General features: G+C 38.6%; 1 protein-coding gene across 1 annotated transcript; it reads left to right on the top strand.

Moving 5' to 3' along the window:
- Positions 1–2,895: 2,895 nt before the first annotated feature.
- Positions 2,896–22,635, top strand: LOC139478775 (uncharacterized). Its single transcript, XM_071261398.1, has 20 exons — positions 2,896–2,939; positions 4,254–4,386; positions 5,071–5,488; positions 6,107–6,790; positions 7,369–7,502; positions 7,798–7,920; positions 8,280–8,402; positions 11,128–11,199; positions 11,366–11,469; positions 12,500–12,604; positions 12,939–13,022; positions 16,969–17,088; positions 17,496–17,685; positions 18,041–18,187; positions 20,264–20,337; positions 20,597–20,667; positions 20,758–20,831; positions 21,221–21,365; positions 22,105–22,181; positions 22,442–22,635. Exons 2-20 carry the CDS (start codon positions 4,257–4,259, stop codon positions 22,444–22,446), a joined length of 2,880 nt encoding a protein of 959 aa, XP_071117499.1. The 5' UTR covers positions 2,896–2,939; positions 4,254–4,256; the 3' UTR covers positions 22,447–22,635.
- Positions 22,636–23,049: the final 414 nt, after the last annotated feature.

Genomic DNA, 23,049 nt, shown 5'->3' with positions numbered 1-23,049 from the left:
GGGTGAAAGTGCTGCTTCTGTTTGAGCAAGCACATGCGGACACTTTTTGTTACAAAATGTTCTTTTGATCATAATGTAAGGAAGCTTGGATCAAAATTATATATTTCTGTAAATTGCATATCGAAATCTAGTCAGCATGCAAGTACTGGGGAGTATTTGGCAATTGTGCGAATATAATACGATCAGCACATATGGTAATTATGGAAGTACGGTAATTATCTTGTTTCCAGGGCAGGATAACTCAAACACAGTTCAGTATATTTTTTTTATAATTACCATTTAAACTTCAAACTTTCAGTAGTCTTGTGTTCTTCATTGAGGTTCAAGAAGTATTTAATTTTATTTTTTTTGCACTCCTATCAATGTATTTATGTGATTGTGTTGATCATGTTTGACAGTCTGACTTTAGTCTTATCCATGAAAATGAAAGGGATGCAAATTCAAAGTTAAATCTGTTTCTTGACCTGATTGTAATAAACTTTCAGTATTTTCATAAATCTATGGAGCCAGAGGATTATATAATCCCAGGACTTGGTAAACCATGGAACTGTGTTTGCTTGTGGGTGAGTGAATATTTATAGGGCATGTAACTGGGTTTGGGCGAGGGAAACCGTGGCAGAAGGCACTACCATCAGTCAAGTTATCTAGGATTACACACTATCAGCTATGACAGTGTAGTCAGTTTCTTTTGGCATGGTTGTTGCCATATATATACATCCTCAGCAGCCTCTGGCAAACAAAATACAGGGACCTAATAATTCTACAACATGATTCTTTAGAGGCCACTTGATAATGATGGGTATATATGTATTTTGATATCAGATATACTGTAATGCATCTGATTGATACATGCCAGGCTGTAAGGCGTAACCCTTTCTGAGCCAATAAATAGGCCCTATTACTTCTAAGCCTGTAAGATCCTATTAAATGAGAGGACCGCCTCCGTGGTCTTGTGGTAAAACGGTAGGTCCGTGGTTCGTTCCCCGGGAGCATCATACCAAAAGACGTGAAAAGATGGTACTTGTAAACCTGACTGGCACTTGGCATTAAGGGGCTCAAACAAGGACAGGTCAGCTTGGAGTCAGTATATTGTGTCTGAGTGTGGTATATATGTTAAATGGCGGCATGGTATCTCAGTGGGCTAGCACACACAGACGCACGCACGCACATCCATGCACGTTGCTATATAAGTGCAATAATCTTGGATGCAACGTTTAACCCGATTTCATTCCTCCTATTAAATGAGAATTGGATGGTAGGACTCTTGGGTGATTACATGTCATCATTCCCCCAGGAGTCATGACTCGAAACGTAAAACTTTATGGTTAACAACAGGTTTATTGCATATAGCGATGCTTCAATGTAGATTCTTACACCGTTATGGTGCTAGAGGCACTACATCCAAGTGAAGAGTGGTATATATGCATGATATGTTGTGATAAGCAGGAGATTAACATTTACAACAGGTAAAAGATAACAAGTAGCTCACAGATAATGAAGTCAGATGTACTGTAATATAACGAATAGCACACAGGCAATGACGCCAGAGTTCAGTAAGGAACGTGCATATGCATGTACATGTATTTTCCACTTTGTTGTAGTCACTCCAACTTGATAACTGTGTAACAATCTACATTTTAGCTATAATGGATAGAATTATCATTAAACCGCCCGCATGTTATAAAAAATGTGATAATGTATCTTTTTATTTGTAGCGTCGGGCAGTTAATGGAAGACCTCAGGCTTCAAAACCCTTATATCAAAATGCAATAAACCAGAAGTTGCTATCCATAAACTTGTACATTTTCATATTTACTCACCAACTTCTAGAATGCCAATCAAACCTGTATGCTAGTGTAGATTTCATTATGTGCAAACTGCCATGTTACATCTTGAATATTGCAGACTTCAGGATTTAACAACAATCACACATTATTTTTGAACAAGCATTACATTAATATTGTTTATTAATAAATCTTTCAAAAGCAGTGATTTACAAATATATGCTTGTCTTTTGGATGTTTCATAAGATTTGCATATCCACTCAGGATAAAGAGGTGGGGTAACTTGGTGGTGGTGTAGCTCTCTTGTCAAGTCCAAGACTATACTGACTAATATAGCTGCATTATGCCAGAACTGGAGTAAAACCCTACTCATTCATTCATTCAAGATGAGCTACTTTACCCTTGTGCCTAGTTTCCTTATTTATATGATGATGTAAGTTATTTTAAGTAAAATCTGTCAGATTATATTTCCCACACTTGCCTGTCACTGTGACTATAAGTACTGCAGTATAATATTGAAGGCCTGCCAGATGTATTTATCTACTCACCCAACAGCCTCTGAGTTGGCAGATGGGAGTGTGCAACAATGTGGAAATCTCTAATCTCCATCACATTGGCACTTTCGGCTGCATATTTTGTCTTGCAAGGACAAAGGCCTTATTCTGGTAGGATAGTTTACTGTTTGATATAAAAAAATCCATTCATATGACTGTCTTTGAATCATTGAATCCATGCTATTGTATCCTAATTGCGGAGATTGATGCTCATGATGCTAATGACTGGATTGTCTGGTTCGATACTCAACTATCTACAGACCACCATCATATACCTGGAATATTACTGAGTGCAGCTTCACATATACAAGACAAACTCACGATTTAATCTGAATAAAGCTAGGTTGACCACGGAATAACAAATAAGAATCATGAACAATTATATTGAAAAATATATTGTACATTATACCAATAACAACACATGTGTCAACTTGCAGACATGCATGGCTTTTGTATGGGGAACAGACACATAGGAATATGTTCTAAGAATAGGACCTGTAGCTACACCAAGTCTATAAATAGAAGACCGGGAAACCCTAACCTCGCGCCAAACAAGAGAAACATTGAGAACCTCTAGTCGATCTGTCTGGTTAACTTTCAGGTAAGTTTATTATGTCAGTATATTTTGACTTGTATCAGTTCGTTTATTAGTGTGGCAGCAGAGTTCCGCCAATTAAGGCTGCATATGCTATAACATTTATGTGTCCTTGATCACTGACAGTTTCGGTATATTGATGATATCCTTCCTTCTCGCAAGTTCACCACGGAGTCTAGCACACACCTTCCCTAGTGGACCATACACTGTCAACATTCAATACATATTGAATTAGAAACCCATAAAGCTTAATTTGAATAGTAAAATATACCAATACGGCAGTATAGTTAAATTGTTACAGACAAGGGAAGTAACTCGTTCATGTCCAATTTCAACTGTTTTTAATGGTTGTCCGGGTTGGATAAATGTATTACATATTACTTCAACCGATTGAGTCAGGAAGTAAGGCTGATGGACGTTGTTTGTGTGACAAGTTAAAGACTGTATGGAGACAGGCTTTCTCTCATAAACGATTAGATATATTTTCACTGAAATACTAATACCCTGACCACAGTCCGATTCTCTTGGCGTATTACTTACAGTTTTCGGTCTGTAGTTGGAGTATTTTAGCTTATCTAAACTGAATGTTCATTTGAGCTTATTTAATTTTGACGCTCGTCTGCCCGTCGTCCATCGGTCATTCGCATCGATATCTGCTCGGTAGCCATACGACCTGTAAAATTGATCAATATATCTTCCCAATACCTGGATAATTTTGATATATGATGTACCTTATATGCTCTTGAACGCGTGTCCCGTATTGTCGTATATGTGCGAATCTGGCAGACTTCCAAGTTCAAACCAACCATATTGAACATGTAGATTTGGCCTTCTAAATTATTCATGCATCGAGGTGAAATTTACTGTAAGTTGTGGCAGCACCACTCGGGGTGTATGTGGTTTTATGCGTGCCTCGTTAGGTTTTATACCACGAGCCAGAAATCCACGTGCAGTCTGTTTCCTTCGTGGCGGGGTATAAGGGATGTTTTCTCCGGAACAGAAAGTTATTTCCCTCCAAGGTGGGATACATGGTATTTTACCAAGATCACAGGAACCAATCAGATCTCAACATTCTGACATAGAGGTAAGAGTGAGTGAGTGAGTGAGTGAGTGAGTATGGTTTCCGCTTGGGTCGTATGTAACTTCAGTGGGGGGTTGGGGTGTCCACCCAAGCGCCGACCCCAAAAATCACTATGTAAGGCAATGTACGTACAAAATGTCATCAGATATAAGAATGGGGGTTTATTTTAATGTCAGTTTTATGTGCCTACTTAATATTTTTGGAAATGTCCTTTAGTTGTGTTCCCCCGTGTTCTTCAGGCTATGGCTGAGGTACATTGCCGTGAAATCCGAGGCAAGACTATTGTTCGCTCGCCCATGTGTCCGCCAGTTGTGGACCTGTGCTTTGATGATACTCTACTGGAGAGACTCCGAACAGACAAGATCATTAAAGGTGACGGACTGGTAATACATAAAATCCTAGATAATACAGTGTTCTATGTGGTAACATGCTTTCCTATATTGCATCTTTCTCGCTTCCCAAAGGTCACAAGTATTTTGTGCTTTTTTTTTGGTTTCAATGTAATGTTTTGATCATGCAAAAAAAGGTTATATTTGGGACACTTTCTTAGTAAAGTACAGATTCTCGTACTTTTTTTGGGTTGAGCCCCGTCCGAAAGACAGAAAGTATTTCCCCAAATATATCATGTGTTACATTTGACCACTTTCTAAATGACATTGTGTGTTGATAGCTTTGATCATGTTTCACTTTTCATGTCAATACAGGGTTGCTTGCTACTAATGGTATTGCTATATTAAAGTCATTTCATATTGCTACAGTAACGAAGCTATCGACACTAAGATGTTTAATGATGCATGTTTGTATTTTGGCTATATACCTTCTAAAGACGTCTATCCACTATCAGGCTTTAAGGAATCTAAGGATGTGGAATGTAACAAACTGGATTAGAAAAAATACTTTCGACAGAAATCTACATTGCACGAAACAGTCTTTTAACCACACAAAGTTTCGTCATCTTTATGACTATGTTTCACAAGTTCATAGGATTCATCAGTGTTTTAGACATTTGTATCTATATGTATGGAACATTTTCTACACGTTAACGTTGTTCTTAAGATGGCGAGTGCCTCATGTCAGCGTATTGGGAGGACCCTATTACCGAACACGCTGTCTGCTCATCTATCACGTTGGCACCCAAAAACCACTCAGAAGACTTCGAACGGCACATGAGTCTCCATGTTGACACAGCCGACGGTCACATGTTTCAGTTCGTCAGTGCCATGTTCCAGACATTCAATGCGAAGTTGATTTACGTCAGATTGAGCCCCATCACGTTCATAGTTCAACATGAGGACAAACATTCAATGAAAGCCATGAGAACGAATGCACCGGGACTAAGAACTATTTTCAGGCGTTTTCTGTCCCACTTGTCCCATGGTGGGATAGAGATGAAGATACGACTGGTGAACATGTCCGCCCCGTGCTATGCCAATCGATGGTGTTTCTCAAACAAGTCTCAGCTGCACAAAACAAGGTTTGTATAACCATTGTCATGGAGTACATCACTCATTAAGCGCACACCTCAACATGATATATGCAGAGAACGCATAAAGAGAAAAACATGTACTACCCCGAGGTTAGTCAATACATTGACGTGTGAGTATTTTAGCTATGCTTGGGTGTGGGGGTGAAGGCAGCTGCATAGATAAGCAGTAGCACTTACCGTACGGTAGAACTGAAAGGATTCCTTGACGTCAACGTCTTGAATTTGACTTAAACTGATGTGGCAATGCTTTGCTCACGTTACGGATACGATCACGACTTGGAAGTTAAATGGGTATATCCGTTTTGGAGGAAACCAGACGTTGATGCTGTTTCAAAATCACTTTGATTGTAAATTTTGTTTTCAATCAACATGAATTCTGGAGGACACCGAATAATAGAGCTCATATGAGAAAGCCAAATTGCCCTACATAATTAAATGTCATTTATATTTATAATAGTTTGTTAAACTATATCCTGTATCGTTGCGTCGGTGAATATTTGCAGCATAAAATGTATTAATGTTTGTATACAGTTCAGTTTAGAGATGTGTATCTTTTGGAGTTGGTGGAGATAATTAGAGTAAACAATGTACATCCTTACATTACAGTTCCATTGAGAGTGTCGTATATGAGCTCAGTGATGTGGAGGAACAAGAGGGGACATATTGTTCTCCCCGTACAGAAATGTCCGATCAGAGACAACCTCCTGAGAATAATCTCAACTCTCGGAAGCATAAAGAGGATGAAATCGACCATGAATTGTCACCAATCAGCTCAAACCAGAAGAGTGATCGAAATCAGGTTACGGGGAAATGTAAGGCTAGCTCAGGAGAACATGGACTGGGGACATTACACGCTTACAAGAAAGGGCTGCCAACATATGAATCCGAGTACGAGGCGCCCTACATTGATGGTGACTCGTATGGTGGAAGACTGAAGGATGTCAATGCTATGGGGTGCTCTAAGAAAAGTTCCATTTCTCCTTCCGCGGACTACGAGATGTTTTATGCAAGCGCAAAGGAGGTACAGTGCGAAAATCAGATGAACGAAGAGAATGGCCGCAACGTCGATGTCACGAGGAAGGAAAGACTGACAGCCAGCGACTCGGCCCCAGATTGGGCAGATCAAGCAGAAGCAGATGACAGGACTTGGAAGACAGACACCAGTTTCGGAATGGGGGAAAATCGTCACCAAAAAGACCTATCTGATAGGAATTATGTCAATCTAAAGAGTTCTGCAACAAAGAAGACTCCCCTTCATAGTTACGACGCATTAGCGGCCCAAATTTTAAGGTATATATATTGGTAGACGAAAGTTTTTATGTTAGGAAATAACATCGTTGGATTTTCCATTACGTTTTCTGGTAGTGTTTTATCTTCATGCATTGGCTTGGTATACTGCCATGCTTAGCAAAGCATTTTTGTCATACTCTGATCACGATGGGCTTCGTCTTGATAACACACAATCTTATTCAGGTATATAATGCGGGGAGATGTTTCGTATGTATGTATACATATTATTAAGTACACTATGGTCCAAATATTACATGACCGCCTCCGTGGTCTAGTGATAGAGCGGAAGGTTCGATCCCCGGCTGCGTGATACCAAAAGACGTTAAAAGATGGTACTACCCTGTCTGGTGCTCGGCGTCAAGGGGCTAAAACAAGGTCTGGTCGGCTCGGGATCAGTATACTGTATCTGATTGGGGTATTCAAGTTAAACGGGGGTATGGTATTGCATTGGGCTAGTAAATCGGCATCAGTCCGGACTAAAGGAGCTTTATGTATTATGCCAGTTGCTTCTGTGTGGAGGTATGGCAGTCTGTGTGGAGGTATGGTATTATGACATGCTTATTTGTGATCAATTTCAGTTTCGATATAACGGTATCCAAAACAACTGCTGAATCTGACGGCCATGCGATGAGTATCCTGCAGCAGCTGAGGGAAGTTATGGAGGAGGGTAGCGGTGACAGGTGGCCTGATGTTGAGCACATTCTCCATGGTGGTGAGTGGACGTTCTCTCTCATCTGGAAATGAATGAACGAGTATAGTTTTACACCGCTTTTAGCAATATTCCAGCAATATCACGGCGGGTGACTCCAGAAATGGGCTTCACACATTGTATATGTACCAGTGTGGGGAATGGAACCCGTTTTTTCGGCGTGACGTGCGAACGATTTAACCACAAGGCTACTCCACCGCCCTTATCTGGAAATGAAAAAGTACAGGGAGAAATAGTCTTCTTGTCGTGTCCTGAAGCAAGTGCTAGAATGCTGTGACTATCTTTTTTATGTTTGCAGAAAATTCTGCTGTTCCAAAAACAGACAAGGGAACAGACACATTGTTATGTTTGGATAACTCTGGTGACATGGGGAGGCTTGGTTTGCAGAGGCTGCAGAGCATTGCACAAAGCTTCATAGACGGTATGCCTCCACCGTTGATTGGTTTTCCTTGGTTGTAGTGGTGCACAGTATATATGTATGTCTACATAATATAAATTATGTATGTTTTATGAAAATTTCATTCAATGAACTTACACATAAAACAATATGGTATTTGATAAGTAAATATTGCATTTTTCATACATAGTCACACATTGTAGGTGTTTTATAGTTATTTTGTTTCTATCACTATATAAACAAGTGTTAATTAAGTATTCTTATTTTCTTTTCTAAATAATTCTGTACTGACAGAACAAGTAGTTTATGACGTACAGTAGGATTTTTCAATATACGGAAATCGTATTGCCTAAAACATATAATTATTGTGCATTGTCTTCAAGGTACCGAGAACAACGCCGAGGAATTCGGTCTGGAAGAAAATATTTGCCTTCTCGCTCTGGGAGGAAGGCCCGGGGTACTTCATCACTTTTCAAATGACTATGAAAGCCTCAGGGATGCAGTAGGTGAGGATACTGATGTACCGCTGGGAACGATTCCTACCTACATCATAGCATTAACAAAGCACCTCCATACAACGAGTTTTGGTGGAGTTATGTAGAAACCTTCTTCGTTCATTATTCTTAAGGTGCATGACACTGTTTAATTGATGGTCTTAAAGGTATAATGGCTATTAATTAGGAAACCAAAGAAAATTGAGATTCTTTTAGGTTTAGTCAGAATTTGAAGGCCGTCGCAGCACTTTATTTTTGAAACCGTGAGGGAAATTTGTTTTACACATGTCAAGGGTCAAGGTCAAGGCTTACATGATTAGATGTGATAACTGTGTAATGGCTTACGTTGATGCTGGTGTCTGCGGTCTAATGACCTATTTCTTGTGTCAACAAGAATGTAGACACAGGCGTCTTGTTGTCTAGTACCATGGTGTTATCCTGAAAAACATGTTTGACAAAAACAAAATAGTTTATGCCCGATACCATTGATTACCATTACTTTATAGTAAATTTTGAAGAGAAAGTTTTCGGTCAAACCATAATAGCGTGTACAAATTTAACCTTTGTAAGAAAGATACAGATTTAACCTTTGTAAGAAAGATACGGATTAAACCTGTGTAAGAAAGATACGGATTAAACCTTTGTATGAAAGATACGGATTAAACCTTTGTAAGGAAGATACGGATAAACCTTTGTAAGAAAGATACGGATTAAATCTTTGTAAGAGAGATACGGATTTAACCTTTGTAAGATAGATACGGATAAACCTTTGGATGAAAAAAACGGATAAACCTTTGTAAGAAAGATACGGATCAACCTTTGTATGAAAGATACAGATTGAAACTTTGTAAGAAAGATACGGATTTAACCTTTGTAAGAAAAAAACGGATTAAACCTTTGTATGAAAGATAAGGATTAAACCTGTGTAAGAAAGATACGGATTAAACCTTTGTATGAAAGATACGGATTAAACCTTTGTAAGGAAGATACGGATTAAACCTTTGTAAGAAAGATACGGATAAACCTTTGTAAGGAAGATACGGATAAACCTCTGTAAGGAAGATACAGATTTAACCTTTGTAAGAAAGATACGGATTTAACCTTTGTAAGAAAGATACGGATAAACCTTTGTAAGAAAGATACGGATCAACCTTTGTATGAAAGATACAGATTGAAACTTTGTAAGAAAGATACGGATTTAACCTTTGTAAGAAAGAAACGGATTAAACCTTTGTATGAAAGATACGGATTTAACCTATGTAAGAAAGATACAGATTAAACCTTTGTAAGAAAGATACGGATTAAACCTTTGTAAGAAAGATACGGATTAAACCTTTGTAAGAAAGATACGGATAAACCTTTGTATGAAAGATACGGATAAACCTTTGTAAGAAAGATACAGATTTAACCTTTGTAAGATAGATACGGATAAACCTTTGTAAGAAAGATACGGATAAACCTTTGTAAGAAAGCTACGGATTAAATCTGTGTAAGATAGATACGGATTTACCCTTTGTAAGAAAGATACGGATTAAACCTTTGTATGAAAGGTACGGATAAACCGTTGTAAGAGAGATACGGATAAACCTTTGTATGAAAGATACGGATTAAATCGTTGTAAGAGAGAAACGGATTTAACCTTTGTAAGATAGATACGGATTAAACCTTTGTAAGAGAGATACGGATAAACCTTTGTATGAAAGATACGGATAAATCTGTGTAAGATAGATACGGATTAAACCTTTGTAAGAAAGATACGGATAAACCTTTGTATGAAAGATACGGATAAACCTTTGTAAGAAAGATACGGATTAAATCTGTGTAAGATAGATACGGATTAAACCTTTGTAAGAAAGATACGGATAAACCGTTACATGAAAGATACGGATAAACCTTAGTATGAAAGATACGGATTAAATCTTTGTAAGAGAGAAACGGATTTAACCTTTGTAAGATAGATACGGATTAAACCTTTGTAAGAAAGATACGGATAAACCTTTGTATGAAATATACGGATAAACCTTTGTAAGAAAGATACGGATTAAATCTGTGTAAGATAGATACGGATTAAACCTTTGTAAGAAAGATACGGATAAACCTTTGTAAGAAAGATACGGATAAACCTTTGTAAGAAAGATACGGAGTAAATCTGTGTAAGATAGATACGGATTAAACCTTTGTAAGAAAGATACGGATAAACCTTTGTATGAAAGATACGGATAAACCTTTGTAAGAAAGATACGGATTAAACCTTTGTAAAAAAGATACGGATTAAATCTTTGTAAGAGAGATACGGATTTAACCTTTGTAAAATAGATACGGATAAACGTTTGTATTAAAGATACGGATTAAACCTTTGTAAGAAAGAAACGGATAAACCTTTGTATGAAAGATACGGATTAAAACTTTGTAAGAAAGATACGGATAAACCTTTGTAAGAAAGAAAGATTAAACCTTGGTGTGAAAGATACGGATTAAACATCTGTAAGTAAGATACGGATAAACTTTTGTAAGAAAGATACGGATAAACCTTTGTAAGAAAGATACGGATTAAACCTTTGTAAGAAAGATACGGATTTAACCTTTGTAAGAAAGATACGGATTAAACCTTTGTAAGAAAGATACGGATAAACCTTTGTGAGAAAACAATAATGTTTATACTTTAAGGTGTAGAATTAATTATGTTAATACTATAAATATATGTGTATATGATTGGTATTCATATTTATTACAATAGAGGATATGGAATTCGGCGGATACTCACCCTTTCTCCACTACATGCTGGTCTGTGTAGCAGCTCTTACTAAAGGCAAGTTGAACTTGATTTTATTATCCGATTAACAAAAACAAACTTACATTCTCCCCATTATAACACGCATCAATTTCATGTTCATACAACCCACTGATACACAAAACGTGCGAACGTCACACAACATTAAAATCATGATTGATCTCTATTGAACATTCCAATGCAGGAGGTGTTTGTGATTTCGGAGGGTATCTGAAAGTTCCACCTCGCATCGTGGTCGTGACAGATGGAATAACATCTTACAAACTGGACCAATTACAGGACACACAGGTACTCCATGCTTAGAGAAAGGCCTTGGATTTGTTGCTTGTTGCCAACTATCAGATGATGATGTTTTACACTGACCATTTGATATTGGCTCCAGAAATACTGGGAAAAGTAGTTTTGCCGCAGGTTTTACAAACAAATCTGGCTATGTTGTACATGTTCTCTAACATTTTGTGAAAAACAGAGAAAAGTGGCTTCTTCCAGAGAAAACATGTTGATTTAATGCTCAAAATGTGTATTTCTTTAATAAGAATATTGGGGACACGGGTGGCCCAGTCGTCAAAGGCGCCGCAATTCGCTGTGCAGAGTTGCGTCCCTTGGGCAGTCAGAAACCTATAATTGTGGGTTCGAATCCCGGTTCGCACCGATTATGTTTCAAGGTTTGTCGGCACCATACCTGTGCTCGTGGGTTTCACCAAAGTGGTAAACGTCTGAGACCTGAATCACTTCGGGCTTTCCTCCCACATTAAGCTGACATGCCGTGATATAACTGGAATACTGTTAAAAGCAGCGTTAAACCCAACTCACTCACTCTCTAATAAGAAGATTGCATGGAATGGGAATATGTAGTTACATGCAATCAATATGAATAATATTGACGTTTACACCTGATACCCAGTACGTTATTTCAGGAACGCCCACCCATGATCAGCAACAACATTGCCATAATATTAGTAAAGAGATGATAAAATCATGATCTTTAGGTCTCAGTAAAGTGTGTACAATAAGTGTGTACAGTAGGCCAATAATCTAAGGATGTTATCATTTATTTTTGTTTTTTGTTTTTAATGGTTTAAGTAATTTATTGTTATTATTTTTTGTATTTATTCTAAGATGTTATAGTATAATCATAGAATCACTTTCTATAATCTATATTTTGTATTATGATAGCTTTTGTACAATTGTATACAAAGTAGGCTGGATTTAGTTTACATTTATCGTATATCTATCAATATGTACCGTGCGCGCGATTGCTCAAGTTCATGTGTGGAGTTTTGTTTTCTGTCATAACTGTACAAGTTTCTCGATGCAGGGATTCCGTCACTTTATGGCGACACTGATGCAGATGGTGATGAACCCTATAACGGGACGCGTTGTCAGCCCAATCATATTTGTACCGCATGGACTTGCAGAAAAGGTTTATGTATATGTTTTATAAATTAATTGTTCGTTGTGATACTTGTGACCTATAATCCATATATATCACAACGGTCTTGAAATGGTTGAGTCTGGACCAGGCAAACCTGTAAATGAAAACATCAACGATTGACGACAGGAAACCAACCAAGCCATTGATCACGACAAGCCAGTTCAATGAAATCGAATCTGTGACCAGCAGTCCCGGGGATCTATTTTAACGGGGAAAATGTTTCTCCATAAAGTATATTCTTCAGTATTAGTTTAGGGCCCTGCTATTTTGTCTATCATATTTTACCTATCATATATCTATCTGGCCACTGAATCGTTTTCAGAAATTGATGCAGTCAACTGCTGATATGTGTAATGGAATGATTGTTCATGATATCAAGACAATATGCAACCACCAGAGAATACAAGTGAGTAAACAGTGGTTTAGTTTGTTTGTTTGTATGTTTTAAACGCTGCACTTAGAAATATTCCAACAGTATGACAACGGTCTTTAAATAATCGAGTGTGGACCAGACCATCCAGTGACTGATATCATGGAAGAACGATCAACGCAACTGGAATACGATTGCATGCCTCAAACCAAGTCAGCGAGCCTGACGAACCGATCCCGCTAACCCCTTACAAAAAGCATGGGTTGCTGAAGACCAATTCTAACAAGGACAGTCGTCTAGGTTACACACAACCAAATGTTTTCCCATAGACTTCTATAGTAACGTTATGATTTTTTTTTAAATAACTAAGCATTCAACAGCTATTACCTGTACGTGTGTGCACAGTTTGGCCTTAGAGCAGCAATAAAAAAAATAAAAATGACTAGCTTAGTCAGCTCCTTTTCCGAGTACCGGAAGCTAAACACACCACCCCCAGTTTCGCACCAAATGTCACCTACTTGAAAATAGCTGTGGTCACATTCAGCATAAGTCATCATGTTGAAAAAGACAGTACTAAATATAGAAAAACATGGTCAGTTTTAATAACTGGATGGATGTACATTTGAAAGACATAAAAATCTTACAGAATATCCTCCAATCACAGCCTGCAGATATCTCTCGATCTGCACTGAAGGCTCCCTACGAAAACCGCACTCTCCAAACTGGTACTGATTTGGTGTAGTAGAACCTGTAGACAAATCAGAATATATTTGCACTTGTCAAATCTGTGATTTATATATTGTATATATATGTAGCTTCTCAGAAAAAAAATGGAAATTGGATTAAACTTCACTACTTGTTCCTATCCAGCATGTCTATATGGCACCAGAATACATAGTTTTGATGCACAGAAAGAGTTGTGAGAGTTTAATGATGTACACTTCATCAATGTTTTACAAAAGGTATTTCTGTATTAATAAAGAAGTGTTTACCTTCATGCACTGACCATGGAAGTTCATTTATATTTCATAAAAGATGGTGGTCAGGGGTCAATTCTATAAATGATTGAGGCTGCATAGATCATATCACCCAAAAATATTTTTTCGACTAAAAAAATTGAAAAAATCTTTAAACCTCAAAACCAGTTACAATACATATTTAAAAATGAGTAGTGGTCTGTTGTTTGCCTTCCTTTGCTGACATCATCAGAACATAGCAGAGTCTGCTACATTCATGGAATATGGTTTTGACACTCATGACATGATGCGATTGATATTGTTTGAGATTGCTCGAACTTACACCATCCATTGTTTATATAATTAAACACTCAAATGGCTGTCAGCATTTGGTAAATCATCTATGGAGGGGCTATCACAAATGTTTGTGCTTTCATATACTCCAAAAATCAAAAGTATAATCCTCTATGATATAGGCTGATGACATAAGTACACATGGAAAGGAATCAGAAAAAAATCTCAAAATTGGACAGAGAGCATGGAATTCAGGCCAACAATAAGCAAGGGACACATTAAGCAGCTTTAAAGTCATCATATATGTAAGGCTGGATAATGAACTTTACCAGAAAATAGGAAGTAAAGGGGTGCATTGTTAACAGCAATCTCAAACACTGACCAGTGAACCATACCGCCTATTAAAGCCGAGAAATTGAAATGGACCCTCAAGTAGAAAAAAGCTTGTTGAAACCACAACATGGAAGGAAATTACACTTAACTCTATTGATTTATTTAGTTAAGACTTTAAAATACTCACAGGACATCAAACATTCTTACTGTTTAATGTTTCAAGGTGGCTAAACTTGCTTATTTCAGTTATTTGCCAGTTTCAATGAAACAAAGTTAAAATTCCATATAATTTTGAAAATGTACAGCTTATCCTGACATAAATGTAATTCTTTTTATTCACAATTAACAGTGTCATGCAATACCAGCTTAAAATAGTGTTTCTCTCCAATAATTTATGGGTTTATAGGGGAATGAAAGATACAATGCATTTTACTAAACAGGGGAGATAATTTAGCTTTGTCGAACACTATCACATTCTTTACAGATGATTTCAGAACCATAATGTTACATTCCAAAAGAGCCAGTGGATATTATTTTCATCTAAGCAGGTTCTGGGACTGGTGTATAGCCCTTACTTCATGTTTGCAAACTAAAAAACTGCACAGTGAGGCATTAAGGGAGCACTGTCAGAAATGTCTAGTGCATGAGGGTGATCTTATTATGGCACTTGATAGTGAGCAACAGAGGGGCCTCAAGTGGACTGGGGTTCTTAAATGTACTTACTATACCTACATGTCCAAGTTCCACAACTTCTACAAGGTAATAAAGCGCAGCGAGGCAAAACAAGGGTTGTCGATCACACACTGCCAACACCGGACTTCGGATCAGCTTCTCCAAATGCCAAATATGATGTCGAAACTCCTACTTCTTCTGCGTGAGTGCACATATACCTCCCCAGTCAACATCAGGCATGTGAAAAGCTGAAAAAAGTGTTCAGACAATATCAAATGGCAAACCAGTTTGGATATAACAGCCAGGAGTCAGTTCTTGAGGGGACAAAATAATTATTTGAAAGTTATATGAGTGAAAAATAAGTCTGTTTTAAGAAACTCAATAGAAAAATAGCATCATTCATTCACACAAGAGCACCTAACAGAAAGACATATTGGTATGCTACATTGTTTACTATAAATAAGGGGATGTTTGACATATTCTGCTGTCAGCAGTGTACATGCTTCATATTCAAGATAACGGCATCGCGTAACTTGACTGGCAAGCGATTGACACAAGGCAGAAATTGTTGTGGCAGTGGTGACTTTATCCTAATTTGTTGTCAAATTCATCAGTTTCAACAAATTCAGAAGGCAGGAGGAGGGTTTGTTGGACAGAGGTACCCTGGGGGGTTCGTGCTGAGTTCGACCACAATACGAAGCAACATTCATTTCCAGCCCATCCAAATGCTCCATTCAACCCAAAATGTCCCCAACTTCACTGTCATTATTTTTAAATTTGCCTCCATGGTGTATCCATGGTGAATTATAAACAGAAAAGCATGTAAAGTATGAATTACTGAAATGTGCACTCACCCTACAGGTTACACACAACCAAATGTTTTCCCATAGACTTCTATAGTAACGTTATGATTTTTTTTTAAATAACTAAGCATTCAACAGCTATTACCTGTACGTGTGTGCACAGTTTGGCCTTAGAGCAGCAATAAAAAAAATAAAAATGACTAGCTTAGTCAGCTCCTTTTCCGAGTACCGGAAGCTAAACACACCACCCCCAGTTTCGCACCAAATGTCACCTACTTGAAAATAGCTGTGGTCACATTCAGCATAAGTCATCATGTTGAAAAAGACAGTACTAAATATAGAAAAACATGGTCAGTTTTAATAACTGGATGGATGTACATTTGAAAGACATAAAAATCTTACAGAATATCCTCCAATCACAGCCTGCAGATATCTCTCGATCTGCACTGAAGGCTCCCTACGAAAACCGCACTCTCCAAACTGGTACTGATTTGGTGTAGTAGAACCTCTAAGGCGCCGCAATTCGCTGTGCATAGTTGCGTCCCTTGGGCAGTCAGAAACCTATGATTGTGGGTTCGAATCCCGGTTCGCACCGATTATGTTTCAAGGTTTTTTGGCACCATACCCGTGCTCGTGGGTTTCACCAAAGTGGTAAACGTCTAAGACCTGCATCACTTCGGGCTGCCTCCCACATTAGCAGACACGCCGTGATGCGTCTGGAATACTGTTAAAAGCGGCGTTAAACCCAACTCACTCACTGACTCCTAGTATTGAACTTGTAAAGGAGTACATCATGGTATGTCAATATCCTATTTATAAAATTATATAACGCTTGCGCAAAAACGAATCATGATTATACATGTACGCACACACGCTAACACGCACGCACACATGAATTATTAATGTGAATGACTATACTTTCAGATCCTCGTTGCACAAATCATCAAATTTGTAGAAATGGACACTACCATGCGACTGACCAGAGTAAAGGACATTGACCTCATTGTTGACGCTGTTTGTCCGGATCTGTCAAGTGCCGAAAAAGTAATTTAATAACATAGTCCGGTCATTAATGGATTCCAAGCTCATGTACATTGTCAGATATTACAGTTGCATGTCACTGGTCGTCTAGAGTATTTAATCATACGCATTGCTATGATGTTCTTTTGTACAAAATGTCTCAAAAGAAACAAGCCAATTGTTCCATGACTATAGAACGTTTATTTACACGGTGGATCCATAACGTGATATATATTTATCGAATCCCCTGGTATGCAAGAACAGGTTTCTACCCGTCTGAAGGGTCTGAAGTTATAGATTTTGGTCTACATATTACATACATGAAGCTTCTTAAGCCTACTGATCATGCCTCAAATGTAGTATATCTATTCAATATGTTATGTTCCCTAATATAGATATTGCATGGGTACTTGTTTTTGCATTACGACTAGACAGCTGTTATACAGAAAGTCAACGATAATCTTGACATGGATTTTGGAGCTACGAACATGTTTGACAACGTCAATGTGAAGGATGACCTCCCACCCCTTGGGAAAAGAGTGATTCGAGGCCCAGACTGGCAGTGGAAGAACGAAGATTGTGAGGGGACAGGGACAATCGTCAACCATGCCATCAAGGGAGGTGTGTGGACTGGTACTGACTATCATGGTTGAACCATCAGATAGAAAGTACGAAACACCTAGTTCATGAACGTACTTCTCATTTCAGTCATATAAAGTTTTATCTTCTTCTCGTTTACTTAAATACTTTACATACAACATGTTATTTGCATTTGTTATTGGGAACCAAATTGAATATAAATTATATATATCCAGAGTAGTATTTAGCAATACTTTTCGTTGTTGAGATTTAGGAAAAAAGTAACCACTTTTATTTTGTGCTTTCAGTGTTTGGTACTGTTAGTTGAAGAACAAAGGTTTTAACGTTTTGTTGACCTATCTGGGGCAAGTCACACTGAACCAATACATTTTTTTAGCGTACATGTGGGTGCTGTGGGACAACGGACAATGCCACTGGTACAGATATGGTGCAAACGAACAGTACGATGTGTTACTCGTGGATGACCAACCTCGCCTGCCAGATGGAGTGGAACACATCAGTATAGGAATGCAGGTACAGAGAGGTGAGAAATATGCCCAGACTAGCATCCAGGAGACTTACTCGCCTGCCAGATGGAGTGGAAGACATTAGTATAGGAATGCAGGTACAGAGAGGTGAGAAATATGCCCAGACTAGCATCCAGGAGACTTACTCGCCTATCAGATGGTGTGGAACACATCAGTATAGGAATGCAGGTACAGGGAGGTGAGAAATATGCCCAGACTAGCATCCAGGAGACTTACTCGCCTGCCAGATGGAGTGGAACACATCAGTATAGGAATGCAGGTACAGAGAGGTGAGAAATATGGCCAGACTAGCATCCAGGAGACTTACTCGCCTGCCAGATGGAGTGGAAGACATCAGTATAGGAATGCAGGTACAGGGAGGTGAGAAATATGCCCAGACTAGCATCCAGGAGACTTACTCGCCTGCCAGATGGAGTGGAACACATCAGTATAGGAATGCAGGTACAGAGAGGTGAGAAATATGCCCAGACTAGCATCCAGGAGACTTACTCGCCTGCCAGATGGAGTGGAAGACATTAGTATAGGAATGCAGGTACAGAGAGGTGAGAAATATGCCCAGACTAGCATCCAGGAGACTTACTCGCCTATCAGATGGTGTGGAACACATCAGTATAGGAATGCAGGTACAGGGAGGTGAGAAATATGCCCAGACTAGCATCCAGGAGACTTACTCGCCTGCCAGATGGAGTGGAACACATCAGTATAGGAATGCAGGTACTGGGAGGTGAGAAATATGGCCAGACTAGCATCCAGGAGACTTACTCGCCTATCAGATGGTGTGGAACACATCAGTATAGGAATGCAGGTACAGAGAGGTGAGAAATATGGCCAGACTAGCATCCAGGAGACTTACTCGCCTGCCAGATGGTGTGGAACACATCAGTATAGGAATGCAGGTACAGGGAGGTGAGAAATATGCCCAGACTAGCATCCAGGAAACTTACTCGCCTATCAGATGGTGTGGAACACATCAGTATAGGAATGCAGGTACAGAGAGGTGAGAAATATGGCCAGACTAGCATCCAGGAGACTTACTCGCCTGCCAGATGGTGTGGAACACATCAGTATAGGAATGCAGGTACAGGGAGGTGAGAAATATGCCCAGACTAGCATCCAGGAGACTTACTCGCCTGCCAGATGGAGTGGAAGACATCAGTATAGGAATGCAGGTACAGAGAGGTGAGAAATATGCCCAGACTAGCATCCAGGTGACTTACTCGCCTGCCAGATGGATTGGAAGACATCAGTGTAGGAGTACAGGTATATCACGGAGGTACATGTGATGTATTGTGTATGTGCTTACAGCTTTGGACAGCATGACACAGAATGGCACGTTTCCAGTTAAAGGGGAAGTGTACACGCAAAAATCACTCTCTTTCTTTTTCTAAACAAAACGCAATTTTAGAATTAGTTAGTATCTGTGTTTGAAAATATACACTCATTTTTTTTCACAGTGAAAGTAAGAAGCTCACAATAGTGTGAAAGTGATATGCCGTTATGAGGCCTTCGTTTTACGAGCGAAATAGGCCTGAGTTATCCCCCTTAGATTATGACGTAATTGGTGCCAATTCAACTGGGTCCCTGTCTATTCTCAACGCAAAAGATATCAAGGACCAGTTTGCGGTAAAACAACATGGTCTACGACACACTCCGGCGCAGTGGTGACTCAGCATAACACAATTCTGGCTGGCATCTGAGATGCTAGAATCACAAAACTGTACCTACACCACGTGAAGCGGCTCTAACAAAGCATGATGACGTCATAATGTTTATCAATTGGCACCAATGACGTCATATTGCAAGGGACATAAGCCATGGTGTTTTTGTTATGGAAATAGAACACTTGGTAAATGTGAAAAATATAAATAGTTTTAGTGCAAAAAATATGTTAATTAAATATGATGTTTTTATATTTTTGTCTATGACACTTCTATGTTAACACTTTTAATGTGGAAAAAGTACAAGAAAAAAAGGTTCATTTCCGTGTGAACTTGCCCTTTAACACAGTTTTCAATCTGAATAAACATGTGTTAACATCATCCTCTGAGTACGCTTCTTTGTTCTCCAAACAGGGCCTGACATGGAAACGAGCAGCTGTGATGGCCTGTTGGGGACGGTCATAAGAAAAATGGAAGGCAGAGTACTGGTACGTCATGTCATACATGCGATAACATTGTGGAAAGCTCTCAAAGAAGTGTTTGCTGAGACGAAAATGATATCTTGTGAAAGAATTGAATATAAACATCCTTCATCCAATCAATTGAAGGTAAATGTTTATGTTTCAAAAGTTAAAGTATTTAAGGTTACAATCCCACATGGATTCGTAGGATCTTTTATTAGGTTGTGTACTCTAGTAGATCTTGTTATATTCATACATGTATATATCAACTTTAAAACTATTTCAGGTCATCTGGGAGAATCAAAGCATTTGCGATTATAGATATGGGGAAAACGACAAATACGATGTTTTAATCAGGTAGGTCTGATTACGATTAAACACGACTTTTGCATATGTCCATGCAGTATTTTGGGGATTATTCCTGATATTCTTATTCTGCCCCCACAGGGTTCCCTTGCAGTATGTAGCGACCCCAAGACAAAACGCATCAGATGCAGACGCAACACTCAGACCATCACATGGTGAGTTTGTCCCAGAAGAAAATACACAAACCTCTTACTCAAATAACTTCGTTTTGCCAGTTTTAGAAATAATTGGGAAATTGGGCCGGTCTTTACCACCGTAAATATATAACTTATCATCCAAACCTGACCCCCGAGGACATATCATTGGATAAGATCAAGAAATCTCTCCTAAATGATATCGCTGAAATACAATTGCATCACAATTCTTAAAGAACATTGTGACGTCATCGGTTACCATGACGTCACAATCAAATGACATCCCTAATTTTTCGCTACTGAAGCAGCCCCCTACATTTAAGCTTTTCAAAGGCATATGTGGAAATACAGATACAAGTGATTGTTAACCTCATAGAATAAATCCAGTCATCCTCCCGTGTTTTATACAGAAGACCAAGGCGCATACGAGTGGCAGTGGTTTGATGAGATCCAGTGTGTATGGCGTCCTTATTCCGAAGTCACTGATGCCAAATTAAAGGCATCTTTCATGAAGAGGCCAAATGGGTCATGTATTGTCGAGAGGGATGGAAGAAGGTTTGTGACATCTGCACCCCTTCATTCTTCTTTATGGCATCACAACGAGATTGACATTGCGAGAAACAGAGCAATCTCATCAAAATCAGATCTTAGTTCTCGCTACCGCTAAACAAAGTTCTGAGGACATCCCATTACGGTCACGTCAAACTAACCTTGCGCGAACTTGACAAGAAGTCCACATTAGCCAATCAGAAGGCAGCTTTCTCGTGCTTTACGACACTAATTTCAAATTGGCGACTACGCTTTGAAACATATTTTGACAAATTCTCGATAAAAAAATTGAAACCTGAACAAAAAAACATTCTGGAATAGCTAATAGATGGTCTAGATTGTATGGATTCTGTCGTCAAGCCCGTAACTATCTTTCGGAATACCCCGTGTAAAAGTTTTCGAGGTTGCAAGATCAGAAATCACATTCCGACTGTCACTTTCATGATTTGGTAAGCGACGCTTTGATTGGTCGGATGAAAGGTCCTTCTGACGTGACCCCTAATGGGATGTCCTCAGATCTTTGTTTAGCAGTAGCGAGAACTAAGATCTGATTTTAATGAGATTGAGAAACAGAGTAACCTATATATAATGTTACTTGAATAATACAGTATTTCTGTCTGAATAAACATACAAGGACACAGTACCATTGCATGATATGTTCAAACATGATGACATGTGTCAGTCGTTTTATTCATTAATTTCACGTCACTCCAAGTGGTGAATCTTTATTTTATTTACAATTTAGTTTCAGAGTCTCCTTTACGAAGTTAACCGAGAAGTCTATGGATAAGGGTACTACAACAGTCGTTCGGAAATGTTTTGGTAGGAAGAACTTTAATTATTCTATACGGAATTAGGAACACTCTATACGGAATTAGGAACACAAAATGATTGATTTGAATGGTGGCCGGGATACCTAATAATGACACCATTTCAGGTTGAAGAAGTTAGTAAAGACAATATAAGATAACGTAGATATATTAAGTACTCTGTGTGGTAATAGAGAAAATGACATGGCATAGTGTGTATTACAAGTGACGCATTATTTAATTTGGTTATAATAATTCTTTTGTCTCTTTCAGTTTGATCAGAAGATTGGGGTAGCATACAGAAGCAAGGATGCGGTTCTTTGAGGATAACTGTTTCATAAAGGATGTTTCTGCTTATTATTAGGACATCATTTTTGAGTGTGCCATGTAGCAAACATTGAATTCTATGCACGCGAGCACAGATATACTTGATGTAAACGTGTTTGCCAGTGATATGATACAAGCAATCTATGTCTATTCATGTGGGATTATTATGTTTGTGTTTCAAGGTGAGTGCACCACCATCTAGTCTTCTGGAATCAGCAGCACTGATTTGCTGATTGTCAACATGAATGTGCTGTTGCGATCATCTTCAACATTTACCGAGACATTTACTGTGAATACAAGCAATAAATTCAGAATGGTGGACAACTCTGTCCTGTTTATCTGAGCATTGTCTATCTGTCTGTATTATGTCTACATTGTATGTAAAGGTATATCAGTATTTTTTCATAAAGAATTCAGGGATGAAGGTATCAGAACAGTTAGATACAGACCATGAGGACCCCGGAGCTGTGAAACATTGATGGATATGTCAGTGTGGGGATGGTCGCATCAGCAATCTTTGACTTTATTTGTTGATGATATGAATATGTCACATG

This window comes from Haliotis cracherodii, unplaced genomic scaffold (genome assembly GCF_022045235.1).
Source record: "Haliotis cracherodii isolate W230 unplaced genomic scaffold, xgHalCrac1.p SCAF_1, whole genome shotgun sequence".
In the NCBI taxonomy this organism is placed as follows: domain Eukaryota; kingdom Metazoa; phylum Mollusca; class Gastropoda; order Lepetellida; family Haliotidae; genus Haliotis; species Haliotis cracherodii.
Note: the sequence above shows the minus strand (reverse complement) of the source record. Positions and strands in the feature narration are given on the sequence as shown.